The sequence below is a fragment of the Centroberyx affinis genome, unplaced genomic scaffold (assembly GCF_046629955.1).
Source record: "Centroberyx affinis isolate AG114_WGS23_722 - 3 ecotype Tasmania unplaced genomic scaffold, CSIRO-AGI_Caff_v1 ptg001140l_1, whole genome shotgun sequence".
NCBI lineage: Eukaryota > Metazoa > Chordata > Actinopteri > Beryciformes > Berycidae > Centroberyx > Centroberyx affinis.
This window is the reverse complement of record NW_027279676.1, coordinates 275,001-290,300: the sequence shown is the minus strand read 5'-3', so window position 1 is coordinate 290,300 and position 15,300 is coordinate 275,001. Positions and strand designations below refer to the sequence as shown.

Genomic DNA, 15,300 nt, shown 5'->3' with positions numbered 1-15,300 from the left:
ATTAGGCAACAAGAAAAGGCTGCAGGCATCTTATCACTGCTTTCTCCCACACACTCACCACCAGATCACTGACACAACACACAGTTTATCCTGATACTCTTTAATTACAAAACAATAAATAAAAGTAACAGTAACAAGGTAAAACAAAAAAAGATACAAAATGAACAAGAGTAAAATAAAAAGTCAGAGAGAAACAAAACTAGGGTTACATGAAAAAAATATTAACATGATATTCATCAATAGGCTACTCACTGATTGGTTTAGACCAGTAGTTCTCAACCTTTAAAAGCAATGGCACACCTTCATAAGACAAAGAAATCTACATGCCAACAAGTTATTAACTGTGTGGAAATGTCACATATGTCACAGCCCAGTGAAAAAGGGGTAGCATAATGCAATTTGGCTTGCAGTTTGAGTTTAATTTTCTTTACATATGAACACAATCTTAAGGTATATCTGAGCTCACTTCAAGGCTTCAGCACACCAAGTCAGATCCACTGGTTTAGGAGACGGCCAGTGGGTAATGCAGTGAAATACAGAGAACACAGTTAGTCTATCGCTACACATTACTACATACATACATGCAGTCAGTGCTATATTCTCTATTTGCATGAAAACAACAGACAAAACAAGACTCTTGACAGGAGTCGGTCGGCTCCAGAGATGTCAGTTGCTCAGAATGACAAGATTGGACTCGTCTAAACACTGAACATGTACAGATGCAGCCATGGAAGAAGTCACACTTTTTACACACATCTTGACTGCTGGCACCACCCCAAGAGCAACTGTTTGGAAAATGCTGCAGTTCTATTGAAAAAAAAATAGATGCAGGGTGGGGTGTGAGGATGCACCAATACCAATTTTCACTGCTGATACTGACTACTTCCAACATCCAACACCGAATTTTGATCTGATCCAGTTACTTACTAATATCGGTATAGGCCATTAGTTTGGGGTCATTGGACGAAAGCGATTGATCAGTGTTTCCATTAGAGATCTAACATCATTCTAAAGTGAAAAACGTTAAAGTGAAAAAATGTGAAAATGAATTCACTTTGCATTGATTCCTGACATGTTAGAAGATGTTAAAGGACTGCTATTGGATTCTTCAGTATGACACCCAGTCTTTGCCTCGTTTTGGCCTGATATCTGAAATCAGTATTGATGCATCCTTAGAAGAGTGGCTTCTACAGCGGCTACCAGAGTGGGAAAGACCTTTTCATATAGGAGAGTCATCTAGTGCAATGACAGGAACAATGGAGACGGGGAGAGAAATAAGTATTATGAAGAAGATGTTGGTAAAGAGGATGATGATGATGCAGCAGATGATGACAGCCATGGGGACGGGGCCTGGAAGAGAAAGACAAGAGATGATTGGTAGAATTAAGTAGACTGAAGACCAAAAGTATAATTAATTAATCTAAAATATATATATACAAAATATATTTTTTATATAATAATAGAAAAAAACTCAAAACATAACCTTTCCCTCCTAATGCAGGGGATTGAAGTTTCCTATTTGTTTTGCTTACACAGTACTTGTCATTTTCACTGATGATTTATTCATTACAAGTTTGACTATTAGATTTTTTAAGAGACCTGTTGCTTCCACAAAAGATGCTGGTGTGCATGTGTGTGTGTGTGTGTGTGTGTGTGTGTGTGAGTGTGACCAGCAGTGCTACCTATCGCAGTGTTGTATTGACAGCTGGAGTATGGATGGTCTTGGAGACTGCGGCACCGTTGCTGCCCCCTGCTGTCAGCACCTGGAGCTGCAGCTGGTAGCTGCTGTCAGCATGGAGACCAGAGACTGTCACCGACCGCTGGGACTATGGGGGCAGAGAATCAGGGTTAGTTCAGACACACACACACACACACACACGCTCCATTCTATATTCCAGGTAATGTAAATGTTATCCATTCCAATTCATCTGGGAAAAGTATTACTAGTATTTGTTATTACAGTAAAAGTATACAACCAGTGTGAATGGTCTTGTATTTTACAACTTGGGAGCATTCAAGTCTTGATGAATTAGCCCTTATGTTGCAGAGGCTGGTGGTCCAGATTTAACTGCTTTCTCATAAAGTTGGGGGTTTGAATGTTGAACTTTATATTTGATATTTTATATGCAAAATTGTATTTTCTACTAAGCTCTTACGTAAATTAAGTACAATAAATAATAGGATACTGGCTTTGAAATTTAGAGGAGTAAAAATCTAAAGTATATTGGAAATAATGGATATCAAAAATGGTCTCAAAAATCCCAAAATGCACTTATACATCTCTCTCATATCTCTAAGTTTTGTTCCTCCTGTTGCCATGTCTTAAGAATAAATGAAGAAAAGATTATCTCTCTCTGTCTCACCGGTGCGACTATCTGTGTCTGGGAGATGAGTGTGTCTTCCTGGCCCTTCGTTGCCATGGTAACCTCTGGCTGCAGGGCAAGCTGCGTCCAGGTGAACTGGAACCCCTCGATAGCTGAATGGTCCAGTGCATGCTGGGATATCCTCCAGCGAAACGTAGCGAGCAGGGTGCCATTGACTTGTTGGAAGTCTGCGGTCAGCCGCTCTGGACGCAGTACCACCTTCCTGCCTGACAGGGGGCGCTCTGACACAAACAACACAGGACAACACAGCACAATACAGCACATACCATGGCAGGATTTCACTCTGAATGTGCGTTGTTCATATGTGTAAAGCAGGGATGGAGTGACTTTATGTTCAGTTCAATCAGTTCAAAATGTAAAAAGAAACAATTCCCTCACTAATCTCAGTAGGTTGGATATGACATCTTTCTGCTGCCAAAAGATTCTCAACATTTACATTTTTAAAGAAAATCTACTTCTGAGTTGATTATAATAAAAATGTATTGAAACCAACCCGGTGTGCAGTGTGTAGCTGTGTGTATAAAAACTGTTTAGAAAAGCAGGCTATTGGAGGTTTGAAATACTATAAATGTTGTTTGTGTGAAAGTGTGTATATGTGTGTGATCAATGTTTGTACTATCTTGTGGGGTCCAAATGCTCCCAAAAGAATACAACACAGATGTGACTTGTGAGAACCACTTTCCAGACCTATTTTTAAGATTAGGGTTAAGGGTCAGGGGATTAATCTAGGTCAATGGAACATTACACTTACATGTGTGTGTGTGTGTGTGTGTGTGTGTGTGTGTGTGTATGACTTAAGTCACTTTCAGAGACACAAACCAGACTTAAGACCAGTTGATTGGGGACGGCTTGTGCAATTGGGGACAAAAGCCATGTCCCCAATTGGTAAAAAGGGTAAGTCTCCAGGAAACGAATGTAAGTCTATGTAAATACCCCAAAAGTGACATAAGTAAGAGTGTGTGTGTGTGTGTGTGTGTGTGTGTGTGTGAGTGAGTGTGTGTTTAATTATCCCTACCCTCAGTATTGCAGGGCAGGGCTTTGCCTCCTCTGACCCTAACAGAGGAACAAGCTGGGGTCGTAACCCAGGCGACAGCCTCTGACCCCGGGTCCTTCTCCATTGCCACAGCAACCCGGTACTTACAGGAGAACAGCAGGCCTGTGATGGTGTGATGGGTGCCCTAGAGAGAGAGAGAGAAAGATAGAGAGAAAGACTTTATAGTGTGTACTGTACACAACTGGTAGTTGAACCTATCCTGGGATCAGGTTCCTTAAAATATATTGTTGTTTGGGAACCCACCCAAAATAAGCCCTTGCCCCCATTCTGGATTCTCATATTTACCAACCAGGCAGGCTGTGATTGCTGTGAACCAAACACTACACTGATTAGTGAAATCACCTGCTGTTGTCTTTGGTTGGAATGAAAACCTGCAGACTCTCGGCTCTCCATGGAACACGGTTCAATACCCCTGATTTATACCAATGGATATCAAAGGGACGAGAGACTTTGGTGAGCCCAGTGGGTGGAGAAGTGTCTATACTTTGTATCTTTCATTCTGGGCAGTGGTAAATATACAGGGTCTCAATTAGCGGGGATGGGACACTCTTCTCTGTTGCATGTGATTTGAGCTGATAAGACAGCTGTATTTTAAAAGTAAAAATCTTGCCTAGTGTTGCTTTAAAGGGCTAATCCTCGAGTTCCTCATTTTTTTTTTTTATTTCGGCGACATCTTTGGTGCTCAACGCTCATTGCTGTGGTGTTTCTGCACTGCACTTCCCAGAGATCACCTGTCAATCAAACAGTGTGTCCAGTACTGTGACGTCTTTTTCCTGTTGATGCAGTTTGAGTTTCTGTAGGTGGCGCTCTTTTGTCCATTGTGGTTATCGCTGCTCATGCTAACTACCCAGTTCTTCTATTTATTCCAAATAAACTGCTATTGCTGCTGATGGAAACGTAAACTGCATGACCTCCTGTGCGCCAGAGGATTTTTCCCTGGAAAGAGCTACCAGAAACCAGGTGTTTAGAACAGCAAACATAAAAGCTTTCATGAACTGGATATAGGTTGAATTACAATTGTGTTATATGAGTCGGTGATAGAGAGTAGTAAAACATTCATTTATATGAAAATGCAGATCATCACTTTAAGAAACCAGAATGTAAATGGCAGACAGACAGAGTTTCAGACAGCTCGGCATCTGATGGAGACTTATGCTAGAGAGGTTAAAGAACAGACAGAGAGATAGAGAGTTATGAGATGATGGCACAGAGAGATAGAGTTACGATGGAAAGACGCACAGACAGTTTTATGGGTGAGAGCATTCCAGACTGATGTGAAAGTTATGATGGAAAGCGATCTCTCATATCCACACACATACACAGTAGAGATACCTGTATAGTGGTTGTTCTCTCTGTACTTGTAACATTAGTACCACAGGTATGTGGATGCCACCGCAAGACGTATGGACCAGGGTCTCTCTGTCTGGCTGTAATACAACAAAAGATAAGCCAGATCAGACACAGTATACAGTGCATGCGTGTGTTTATTATAATGTGTGTGAAACCTGAGAGAAATCTGTCATGACACACACTGAAAAACGTTCTATTTTCCTCTCTCTTTTTGTCTCTCTTTTGTCTCTCGCATGTTTTATCACGTTATTAGAGCCACCTTTTCTACCTTAGATCCTACCTTCTACACACACACACACACACACACACACACACACACACACACACACACACACTCACCACAAGACAACACACATCTGTTGCTGGTTATTTGGCTGATGTTATTGAATATGAATGTCTTGTTCCCTCTCAGCCAGATAACAGCCACTCAACACCTCTTATTTATGGCTGAGCCAGTCAATCAGATGTCCAAGGTCCAAGCACCAGTGTGAGGTGAGGAAGAATCAGATTCAGGTGCTAAGGGAATCTCTCTGTCAGTCTGTTTCTTTCTGTCTGTCTGTCTCACAGCCTGTCTGTCTCTCTATCTGTCTTGCTGTCTGTGTGCCTTCCTACCTGCCTACCTACTTGTCTTATTTTGTCTTTGGCATTATGCAGTATGTATACAATATTCAAGCAATAATATAGAAGAGGGAGTGCTATATTGTCCTTCATATCAACCTACATGTGCAGTACACTGGTGCCAAAAAACAGAATAACACCACCTTGAGTATGTTACTGCTTTCAACATTTTTTTTTTTGTTAAACAAAGATACAAGCTTTGGGTTTTAACTGAATAATTGTATTTATTTATCTAGTTATACAGTACAAATTTGCCTGTTCTGATGTAGGCATAAGATCTCGTGTTAAGTGTTTTTGTGATGGTTGTGCGCCTTTCAATAAACTAGTGCAATATCAGTAATCTGTTCTTTTGATTCTTAATTGATGGATGTGCTGATTTACTCCTACTGTATGGTGATCTTTCATAACATTTTTTTTTTTTTTGGTCTAGCACTCCCCAAGAAGATATCTACTAACTGTAAGTGTTCTGTCTCCTCTAGTACAAGTATTAGCGCTCATGGAATCTCTTGTCCAACCACAGTGCATGGTTAGAAACAAATGTTGTATATACACAGTTTGCAAAAATATTAGGTCATTTTTTAGGGTAGTGTCGAGTTGTTTAGTGTTTCAGTGGCGACTCACCTTGGTGAAGCCACTTCCAGAACACCTTGACTTGCAGCTGACTGTCATGGTAATGAGGGGCGGCGGCCTCCAGGCGCAGGTTACCAGGGGTAACGGGGTTAGGGTCGGGTTCAGGGTGAGGGAGAGAGGAGGAGAGGGGGAGGTCAGAGGAAGGGGAGGAGGGAAGGGATGATGAAGAGGAGGAGGAAGATGGGAGCTCATTGGAGAAGTCTTCTCCTTTGGTGGAGTCTGGTTGAGGGGAGTCAGGGAGGACTGGAGGAGAGGAGAGGAGAGGAGAGGAGAGGAGAGGAGAGGAGAGGAGAGGAGAGGAGAGGAGTGTGTTAATGCTAATGCTAGATTTGGCTGTTTTGATGGCCGTCTTTGGGAGTGCAAACAAAAGTGACAGCTAAAATGAAAATCATTGGAAAATCAAGCTAATAAATAATCTCGGACGTACTGCTATCTTTTGAAAATACTTATGACTATCAAAACTGTTATATCGTCAGTCTTCATAGACCCACAAACAAACTTCTTTGAAAGTTGGGTACAGAAGCGCTGTGCGCTGTGGGGGGGCTTAACCACTCTATAACTATTTCATATTCCAGTAAGTAGCATTTATATGGCAGGTGTTCTGAATGCCCATAAATAGCAGCATGACGAAAACACATTATACTGGACACTGAATATATAAAACCGTGGAATGTATAAATGTATTATATTGTGCCAGGAACACCATAAACCATAAGGAAGGGACCATGCAGCTGGTAGCTAGCTTCCGCATTCCTTCAGTGACTCACCAATACTAATTGGCTTTATCTGACCCAACTGACCCTCATTTTGCCATATTTTGGTGTACTCAGAGCATTGTGAAACACCAGGCTAATACATGGACTAAGTTGAATATTTATATTAATAAATCATAAATGTCAATACTTTCCATATAAAATTGTTGGTATGTGTCTTGATAATTGAGCTGCAGCTGGCTATAATCCTCTGCTGGGCTGACCGTCGGGTCAACTATAAATACCTCCATTGCCTGGACCACCATTAACACTGCCACTTCCACTGTATGTGTGTGTGTGTGTGTGTGTGTGTGTGTGTGTGTGTGTGCGTGCCTGCGTGTGTGTGCGTGCGTGCATGTATGTTTTAACAGTGCAGCTGCAGGTAGACGGAATGCGCTGACAGGCAGCAAATACAGCAGCACTGGGGAAACAGGAAAATCAATGACTGAATAATTTATGGCTCTGTTAACAAACGTGTGCTGTAGAGTTTGTACATACACTATTTATTAATGGCATGGCAACTAGTTAATGAAACATTCAAAAATGCGTACTTTATTTGCTTTGTGCTTGGGGGTGGGGGTCCTCTGTCGCCTAGAGGAGTCATTAGGGTGATGCCTTCAACTCATTGCAACATAGACTTTACGGCTACATTACACCACTTTGGGTAGGGTCCTGAGTCCATTGAGCAGCTCTTTCCTAATGGCTCTTACTGAATTTAAATATATATTTTTTTAACTACTATCCTAACTCTGCCACAGAGGTGCAGAGCCTGGACTTAAATGTGTTTGTCAACAGGACTATTTCCAGTCCTGGCTTCTTTTTCTCCTAGATTGCAATCGAACTGATGCACTGCTGCCAGATAGTTGGGCATGATTTTAATGCTCAGAGCCTTACTTGGTCTTACCTTACCTACTTCCCTAACATAACCACAATTTAGAACTGTCTTTTAGCCTACGCCTTTAGTCTGTGAGCTGTAGACATGCTGTGTGACGTTAAACTCCAGTTGAGTTTACCTGTAGCAGTAACAGTCGTGGGGAAGATCATTTTTACCTGTATCAGTGACAGTTGTGAAAACAATTTGGGCTCTGGGACTCTTCAGTCTCTTCTGACCCCAGTAGGCCACCGTCTGAACAGACAGAAAGTATGAAGTGGCAGGCAGCAGACCCTGCAGCCACAGCTCACACTGCGCCTGGAGACAAAATATAAAATTACAACTTTGTTTACAGAAACAGATCAGTCAGTGGCTACTTCTCAGCCTGGGCTAGTGAAAATGTCTCGTGGAAATGGTATTAGATGGCAACCAAATTACCCTGATGGGCTAGTGCCTAAAAGCCCTAAAAAAGCATCCATCATCTTCACCGTCATCATCACAATAATAACCCTCATCACCGCCATCATCTTCACTGTCATCATCATCATCATCATCATGAGTTCAGTGGAAGAGGACCCGCCTTATGACTGACAACCCAGAGCTGTTCTCCATTAGTCCGCTGTTTGATTGACAGCTCATTAACAGACTCTTAGTGAATCAGGTCTGTCCATCTGTCTGGATTGGAGCTAGTCACAACAGAGAGATGCTTGAATGATAACAAGCCTGTGTGTGTGTGTGAGAGTGTGTGTGAGTGTGTGTGTGTGTGTGCGTGTGTGTGTGTGACAGAATGAGTTAAAAGCAGCTTCTCGGTGACCTGCAGACAAAATGGGGTTGAAGTATTTCCATTACCCTCAAGATAGACAAAACATATGGCCTGTACGGTCGTGTGCATGTGTGTGTGCATGCGCGAGTGTGTGTGTGTGTGAGTGTATGTGTATGTGTGTGAGAGAGAGACAGAAGTCCGGATTTCTATTTTTGTGCAAAATGTCAGTGGACATTATATGTAAAAAAACTGTTTTATACTCAGAAAGACAGATTCCGCATAGGTTTTTCCTATGTTTGAATATATATTTAATGCTCATTCCCAGCAGCCTGGCATATTCCTGATGGACAGGATCTGTTTGTACCTACATCCAGGAAAGATATCGGTTTGTGCTAATGGGCTGTAGTGAACTATAGATGCCTTCTATGATACCAAAGCCCTTTTACACAGTGAATCAGTGTGTATTTCCACTTCCTACCTGTTGTGATGCTGCTGCCTCTGTGTGTGTCTAGATGCAGCTGCAAGTTGGAAACACTAGTTAGGGGGCCTCATTTAAATTCCAGGCCTCCCAGCCAAGCAGAACAGAGGACCAGACTACAGATAAATGGCTCCACCAGGGTAAGTCTGGGATCTCCATCACTGCTGAGGATGGCTAGGTCCAAACATACGACTGTGGCTGCATTAAAACATTGAAACTCCAATGTTCATGTTCATGTTCATCTTTTATGAGTAAAGTGCCAGAAGCTCTTGTGCCCACCAGAGAGCTAGATAGAAGTTTTCTAAGTATGTACACTAATTTGAACAAAAATATTCAGTCAGTACACATGCATTGGTTGCACTGTTGTAGAAAAGCTATAATACCTGCCAGTTACTATGGTTACTGTGATTATGGGTATTTTGGTGCTGCTGACAATACTCAGTTACACCTTGTGCCTATTACATCATCATCATCACACCCATAATCACGGTGAAAAACGCCCTCTTGAGTATTATTGCTGTATTAAATGTAATGTCTATAACTATAGGGGTATCATTATGAAATCTCTTTCTTAATTTCATAATTTAGAAGTTACTTTTTGGAAATGCCAGGATTGAGCAAAATGATACGGTAAGGATACACTGTTACACTCTCTGTGAAATAATGTCACATTCCACCACTCTCTTGGCTCTGCTCTTTTCGCCACATTTACATGTTCTACAGGCAGTTTCTGTATCTACATCCAAATATCACTCATATAATATTACACCCACAGACCTTATGCTTTAGCACTGTGATAACCGATACACTCACTCATGCCCCAGCGCTGTAACCATCGTAGTGACTGGCATATTGTCAATCCATTTCCAGATGCTTTGACTTGAGTTAAACACATTATCGTAATGCAGAAAAGCCAAGGCTTTCTGTTGTCAGTCATTCTACATGGCTAAGTTGGCATGTTATTCTAACGTTGTAAAGCCAGACCTACATGTTGTCATAGCACTCTAACATGGTTATGGCCCGTACAGATAATGGTATGTCTGCAAAAAGACAAAATCGCATTTTCAGATTCACAGGGAACATATGGCAGCGCTCAATCTGCACAAAATGGCGGCAAAAGATCTCAATGATGAAAAAGTGTGCAATGATCTGAGGATCAACATGTCAAAAACGGTGGTATTTTCCTTTGCTGTAATAAGCTATTGTCTCTAGTCATATCATCATATAACATCATAAAACCACCTGTAGAAAACCTGGAGTATCTATATCAATACAATGCAGTTTAACCACTTTAAGTTGAATATATCAACTACTAATTCCAAAAATGCTGCATAATAACAAAAGTATATTTTTACATCACCTTTATGCTCATCATGCAAACCCAAATTTAAACTCTTGTTTGAGTAATTTTTATTGTTCATGGGTGTTTTAGCATAGGACATAACGTGACGCAGCGTGACGTAATGATAATGACTTATCATCCCATATTACAGAAAAGAGTGAGCAAGCATTTTAGAGAGTTGGTCTCGGTACCATCCATAACCATGGTGTGTGCTGCAGCCTGTTTTCCTCTATTTACCTGTGTGATGCTATAGCTCAGACACAGACATGTTGCTGAAAGTTTGTTAAATCACTTATTTCAGTTTGCATTGCCACTTGCACACAGAAGCTCTTTAAAGAACCTGTTCTGTTAGAGCACTGCAGAGGCCTGTAAAATCACTGCAGTAATCACTACCAGGATACAACAAGGAGTGTGTGTGTGTGTGTGTGTGTGTGGGGTGGGTTTACGGGCATAGTAAAATCTCTCAGGTGCAGCTCTAGATATTGTGTGTGTTTGTGTGTGTGTGTGTGTGTGTGTTTGTGTGTGTGTGTGTGTGTCTTCGTAAGCCTTTAGACAAGGGGCCTAATTTCAATGTGCAAAGTTGATAATAAAATCATGCAATTTTATTTATTAATTCGCTATTCAAAATATCAAATTACCTATTATTATTATTATCCCTGTTATTAAATTACTGGACAATAGCGGCATTATTGTGTACATGCAAATGTAGTCTGAGTATATTCTGTCATATATTGGTGATGTAAGTGTATACAGTAAGTTTCCTTACCCCCTGTGTCACTCTGCTGTTGCTCTCCTTTTTACCCTGTTCTGGCGTGCGTGGGTGTATAGGCAGCATGTGTGTGTTTTTGTGCGCTGTATGTGTGTGCGCAATCGGTGAATGTGTGTGTCCGTGCGCTGTGCGTGTATGTCGGGACGTCCAGGTGACTCTGTAGTGGTGGACTGGCAGGTCTCCGTCCCTCGGGGGCTCCCAGCGTAGCAACACCGCCACTAAGACACCCTCACCTCTTGACCTATGAACAGAAACCAAGTGGACGATTTGAATGTAAACAAATTCACAGAACCAGAGGAGCTGCCATAGTGGAGAACTAGAAATTGCACTATTATAAATCGGTGGTAGCTGTAGTAGTTTCTTAATTATTTCCACTTTCATTCCGGTCACAATTCTCTTTCTAAGAATGCCTTCCTTGTGAAATGCAAAGGATAAAAAAGATACAGTACATAGCAATTATCCCAGCGAAGTATATCATTCCTATGAAATACCTTCTTCTATTGCAATACCTTGCTGTGAACTGTGACCCTTGTCGTGACTCTGCCCAGCCCAGAGTCTGATTGGCCACTCTGACACTTATAGGAGCATCTGGAGGCGAGGGGTCTGGAGAGAGAAAAGCACAGAGAAACAGAGTCAGAGACAGATGGTGGATACAGAGAAGAAGAAATTATAATTATGCTGCGTTTGAACTAAACAGCTCTAATGTTGCCAAAAAGGAGTCTAGAATGTGTGCTAGAGGGAGAAATGATATCAGGTTTGTTGTTTATCATCTACTGTCCCAGAGGTAAGGCAGCATTAGAAACATATGAAGATCTCGGAAAGCGCGATTGGTGTTGAGACCTTGACTCTTACAAAGCAGAGAGTATTGACCACCTAAATGTCTAATGTGCTGCAGCGGAGCAAAATAAAAATAAATTCTGGGGGGAAAAGGGCTAATTTCCTCTTGGTCTCGTTCAAGTCTACACAGCCAATTAGATTTGCAGCATCAAAGGTGAGTGATACTGGAGAAGTCTGAGGCCTCCTTTTTCAGTAGCTACCACAACACAGACCAAAAGCGACCACCGCTGGTCTTTGTTTGCCTCTAAGATGAAATCCTGAGGTCACTGGTCTTTCAACACTGGTTCTGTATCTCATTAAAACCACAAACCCCAGATCTGTATCTGATTAAAACTACAAAATGTATCTGATTAGAACTACATCTCCCATGGCAGGCCTCCCACAGGCCTCAGGCTGTTGTGCTGACCCAAATCCACAGATCAAAGTTAGGGTAACATGTTAAGGCTGGAGGACCTGGCCTGTTTGTGTGTGCGTGTGTGTGTATGTGTGTGTGTCTGTTTTTCTGTGCAAGTGGGGTGTCCCTTGGGGCCTCCGGTAATTGGCACACTACAGATCACATCCAAAACACACATTCTCTGAGGCCTTTTTTCACTCTGTGTTTCTTTCTCAATCAGCTGAATTCCAGTTGATTTGCTCTTGCTGTCTGGCAGGGATGAAGACATTGAGGTGAATTTTCTGCTCCAGACATTCCCCCGAAGGCTGCTGGCAGGCCTGACATGAGCCTCACACTGTGTCTGCATGAGCTGAAGGGATTTTTAAATTCAGATTCCCTCTCTCGTTAGCGATCCTCAACCATCATGACGTCTGGCAGCTTCCTGATTCGTGACCCCTGCCCTGCAGCCCCTGACTAATCAGACTGATGAATTGGAAACACAAGACGCTGACTCCGATCAGATGGTATTTGGAATGTACAAGTGTGTGTGTCTTTAACCTTTAACCCACCCTCCTCCAAATACACACACACACACACACACTTAATAAGCTTCACGGTGCCATGGAATGGTTTGTATAGTTTCTGAAACTCTCCTGGAGGCATGAGAAATTCCATCACTTGGTGTTTTGTTGACGGAGGTGGAAAATGCTGTCTCAGACACCTCTCCATAATCTCCCATAAGTGTTCAACTGATAAAGAACCCTTTTTCCAAAGCTCAGTCCAACCTGAAGTCATTACTCACATACAGACACGCTCCAGCCAATCCTGGCAGGGGATTCATATCACTAGCCAATCCTGGCACAGGACCAATATGACCTAAGCCTGCTACGCATTAGAGCTGGGACCTCCTACAGTGTGTGTGTGTGTGTGCGCGCGCGCGCGTGTGTGTTACTCTCACTTTCTTCTCCCCTCTCTCACTCACTCACCTACACCAGGGATTCCACTCTGGCACTGAACCAACTGAATGAGAGTGTTTGTATTAGTGTGCGTGTGTGTGTGTGTGTGTGTGTGCCTGTGTGTGTGTGTGTGTGTGTGTGTGTGCCTGTGTGTGTGTGTGTGTGTGTGTATTTTCTGTCTCCTGCCAGTGTTTTATGGACTGTCTGATAGTTTTCCTGCTGTGTGTACATTATCCATCAACTCTGAGTGAAAGAGAGAGAGAGAGAGAGAGAGAGAGAGAGAGAGAGAGAGAGAGACAGAGAGAGAGAGAGAGAGAGAGAGAGAGAAAGACAGGCACAGAGAGGGAGAGAGGAAGTGAAACGTTCCTGAGTTTCTGACTTTTCCTAAGAGAGGTATAACATCTCTCCTCAGTTCAAAATGATACAAATGGTACCCAAGAATCACTGTGATGCTCAGTGTTCGATGACAGAATATCCCAATTCACAGACAGGCTAAGAAAACATGCAGGAGAAAACATTACTGTCTGCTGAACACTGGTAACAGTTGTATGTGAATGAAGGAGAAGCAGAGTATACTCATGTGTGTTTACTATGTTTTGTATGTATGTGAATTTATTACCATATGTTGAGAATTAAGTGTTAGGTAAGCATAGAAAGACCTGGGACTGGTGTGTGCGCATATGTGTGTGTGTGTGTGTGTGTGTCGGGTGTGTGTATGTATGTGTGTGTGTGTGTGTGTGTGTGTGTGTGTGTGAGGGGGGGGGGGGGTTACCTTTACTGGATATGTAGTGTTTGCTGGGTGTGGTAAACCCTCTGCTGCCCTGGCTGTTGATGGCTGCTACTCTGAACTGGTACCAGCGCTGGGGTCTCAGCTCCGAGAGAACCGCATGCTCTGAAAGGGTCTGCACACACAAAGACATCGCAAATAACAATGATAAGAAAAGGTGGACAAAGGAAGAAGAAGACTTCATATAAAACTTCATATACATTGGCTCAAATTTAAATATGAAGCTTTGTTCTAAAATGAGGTATCGACCATTTGGAAAAAGGTGACGCCTACTCTTACTCAATGACTCACAAATTTAAATCAAATATAGTACTTTATAAAGGATAGGATAGGATGCAGATAACTTAAATCCTTGGTTGACAAAATGGTAGAACTTTTACGGACTGGACCTCTATATCTCAGAGATTCTGGTTAATAAACAGGTAATGATTTTTCCCTCCAAAATGGACATAGAAATTAACTCTATTATGATAAATATATCATATTATGATTACAAATATGATGTTTTATGATAAATATGATGATTTATATGGGCACTGTCCCCCCAGTTTTAACATTTAAATCGGTTAAATAAAAATGTTATCAGTTTCAATAAAAATGATCAAATTCCATTCAAAAACTCTCACAAATCCATGACACAGCATTTTTCTCAAACATTACAAAGCCCTACATAGTTTTTGACATAGAAACTTCACACTTACAACCCTCCAAGTCGCATTAATTAGCTGGAAAATCAGATGAACACTGTGGGATTGGAATTCTAGCCAGTTGAGTTTTGTGCTAACTAGAAATTAAATAATAGTGAAATAATAGTGAAATTATACTATGCTTCCAGTTTATAGTCCAAGGTAACTCAGTGGGTAGAATATCATGCTAATGGACTGCCAAGTTTGGGGGTGTGATTTTCTCCAGGAAGCACTCCATGCTTTGGTTGAAAGTGCTAACGAATGACATGTATTGTCTCCCTGACCGTGCAAAGATAATCACTGCTTAAAATCCATTCACACACACACACACACACACACACACACACACACACACACACACACACACACACACACACACACGCACGCACACACAAGCAGCCATCTATTTAAGTCCATAATGAGTGTTCAGTCATTCAGAGTCAGCCGGTGGAACGACTGTGGCTGTCTGTGGTCCCTTTTTAAGCTCTGCTTATTTACCTAACCTCACACAGACACACAGACGCATATACTGCATGCGCACACAGGCACACACAGACACACACACACACACACACAGTTTACCCTGGCAGAGTGGTAGACTGGCTAGGGTGGAGAGGTTTAGACAGCTAGGCAGCAGACTGATGAGGTGG

The 15,300-nt window shown here is 42.0% G+C and overlaps 1 protein-coding gene across 2 annotated transcripts in view; it reads right to left on the bottom strand.

Annotated features, from left to right (window-relative positions):
* Nucleotides 1–99: 99 nt before the first annotated feature.
* The window catches only part of anos1b (anosmin 1b), a 37,700-nt gene continuing 22,499 nt past the window's right edge, over nt 100–15,300 (bottom strand). The window contains exons 6-15 of one of the 2 annotated variants that reach the window (XM_071524068.1): nt 13,950–14,079; nt 11,521–11,614; nt 11,009–11,252; nt 7,839–7,977; nt 6,028–6,243; nt 4,771–4,865; nt 3,400–3,562; nt 2,364–2,605; nt 1,683–1,826; nt 100–1,350 (exon numbers count right to left, since the gene is read on the bottom strand). In XM_071524068.1, coding sequence (XP_071380169.1) covers nt 1,683–1,826; nt 2,364–2,605; nt 3,400–3,562; nt 4,771–4,865; nt 6,028–6,243; nt 7,839–7,977; nt 11,009–11,252; nt 11,521–11,614; nt 13,950–14,079 — 1,467 coding nt within the window. In that variant the 3' untranslated portion in view covers nt 100–1,350. Of the gene's footprint in view, nt 1,351–1,682; nt 1,827–2,363; nt 2,606–3,399; nt 3,563–4,770; nt 4,866–6,027; nt 6,280–7,838; nt 7,978–11,008; nt 11,253–11,520; nt 11,615–13,949; nt 14,080–15,300 lie in introns of both variants that reach the window. The other variant, XM_071524069.1, reaches the window with a different exon arrangement.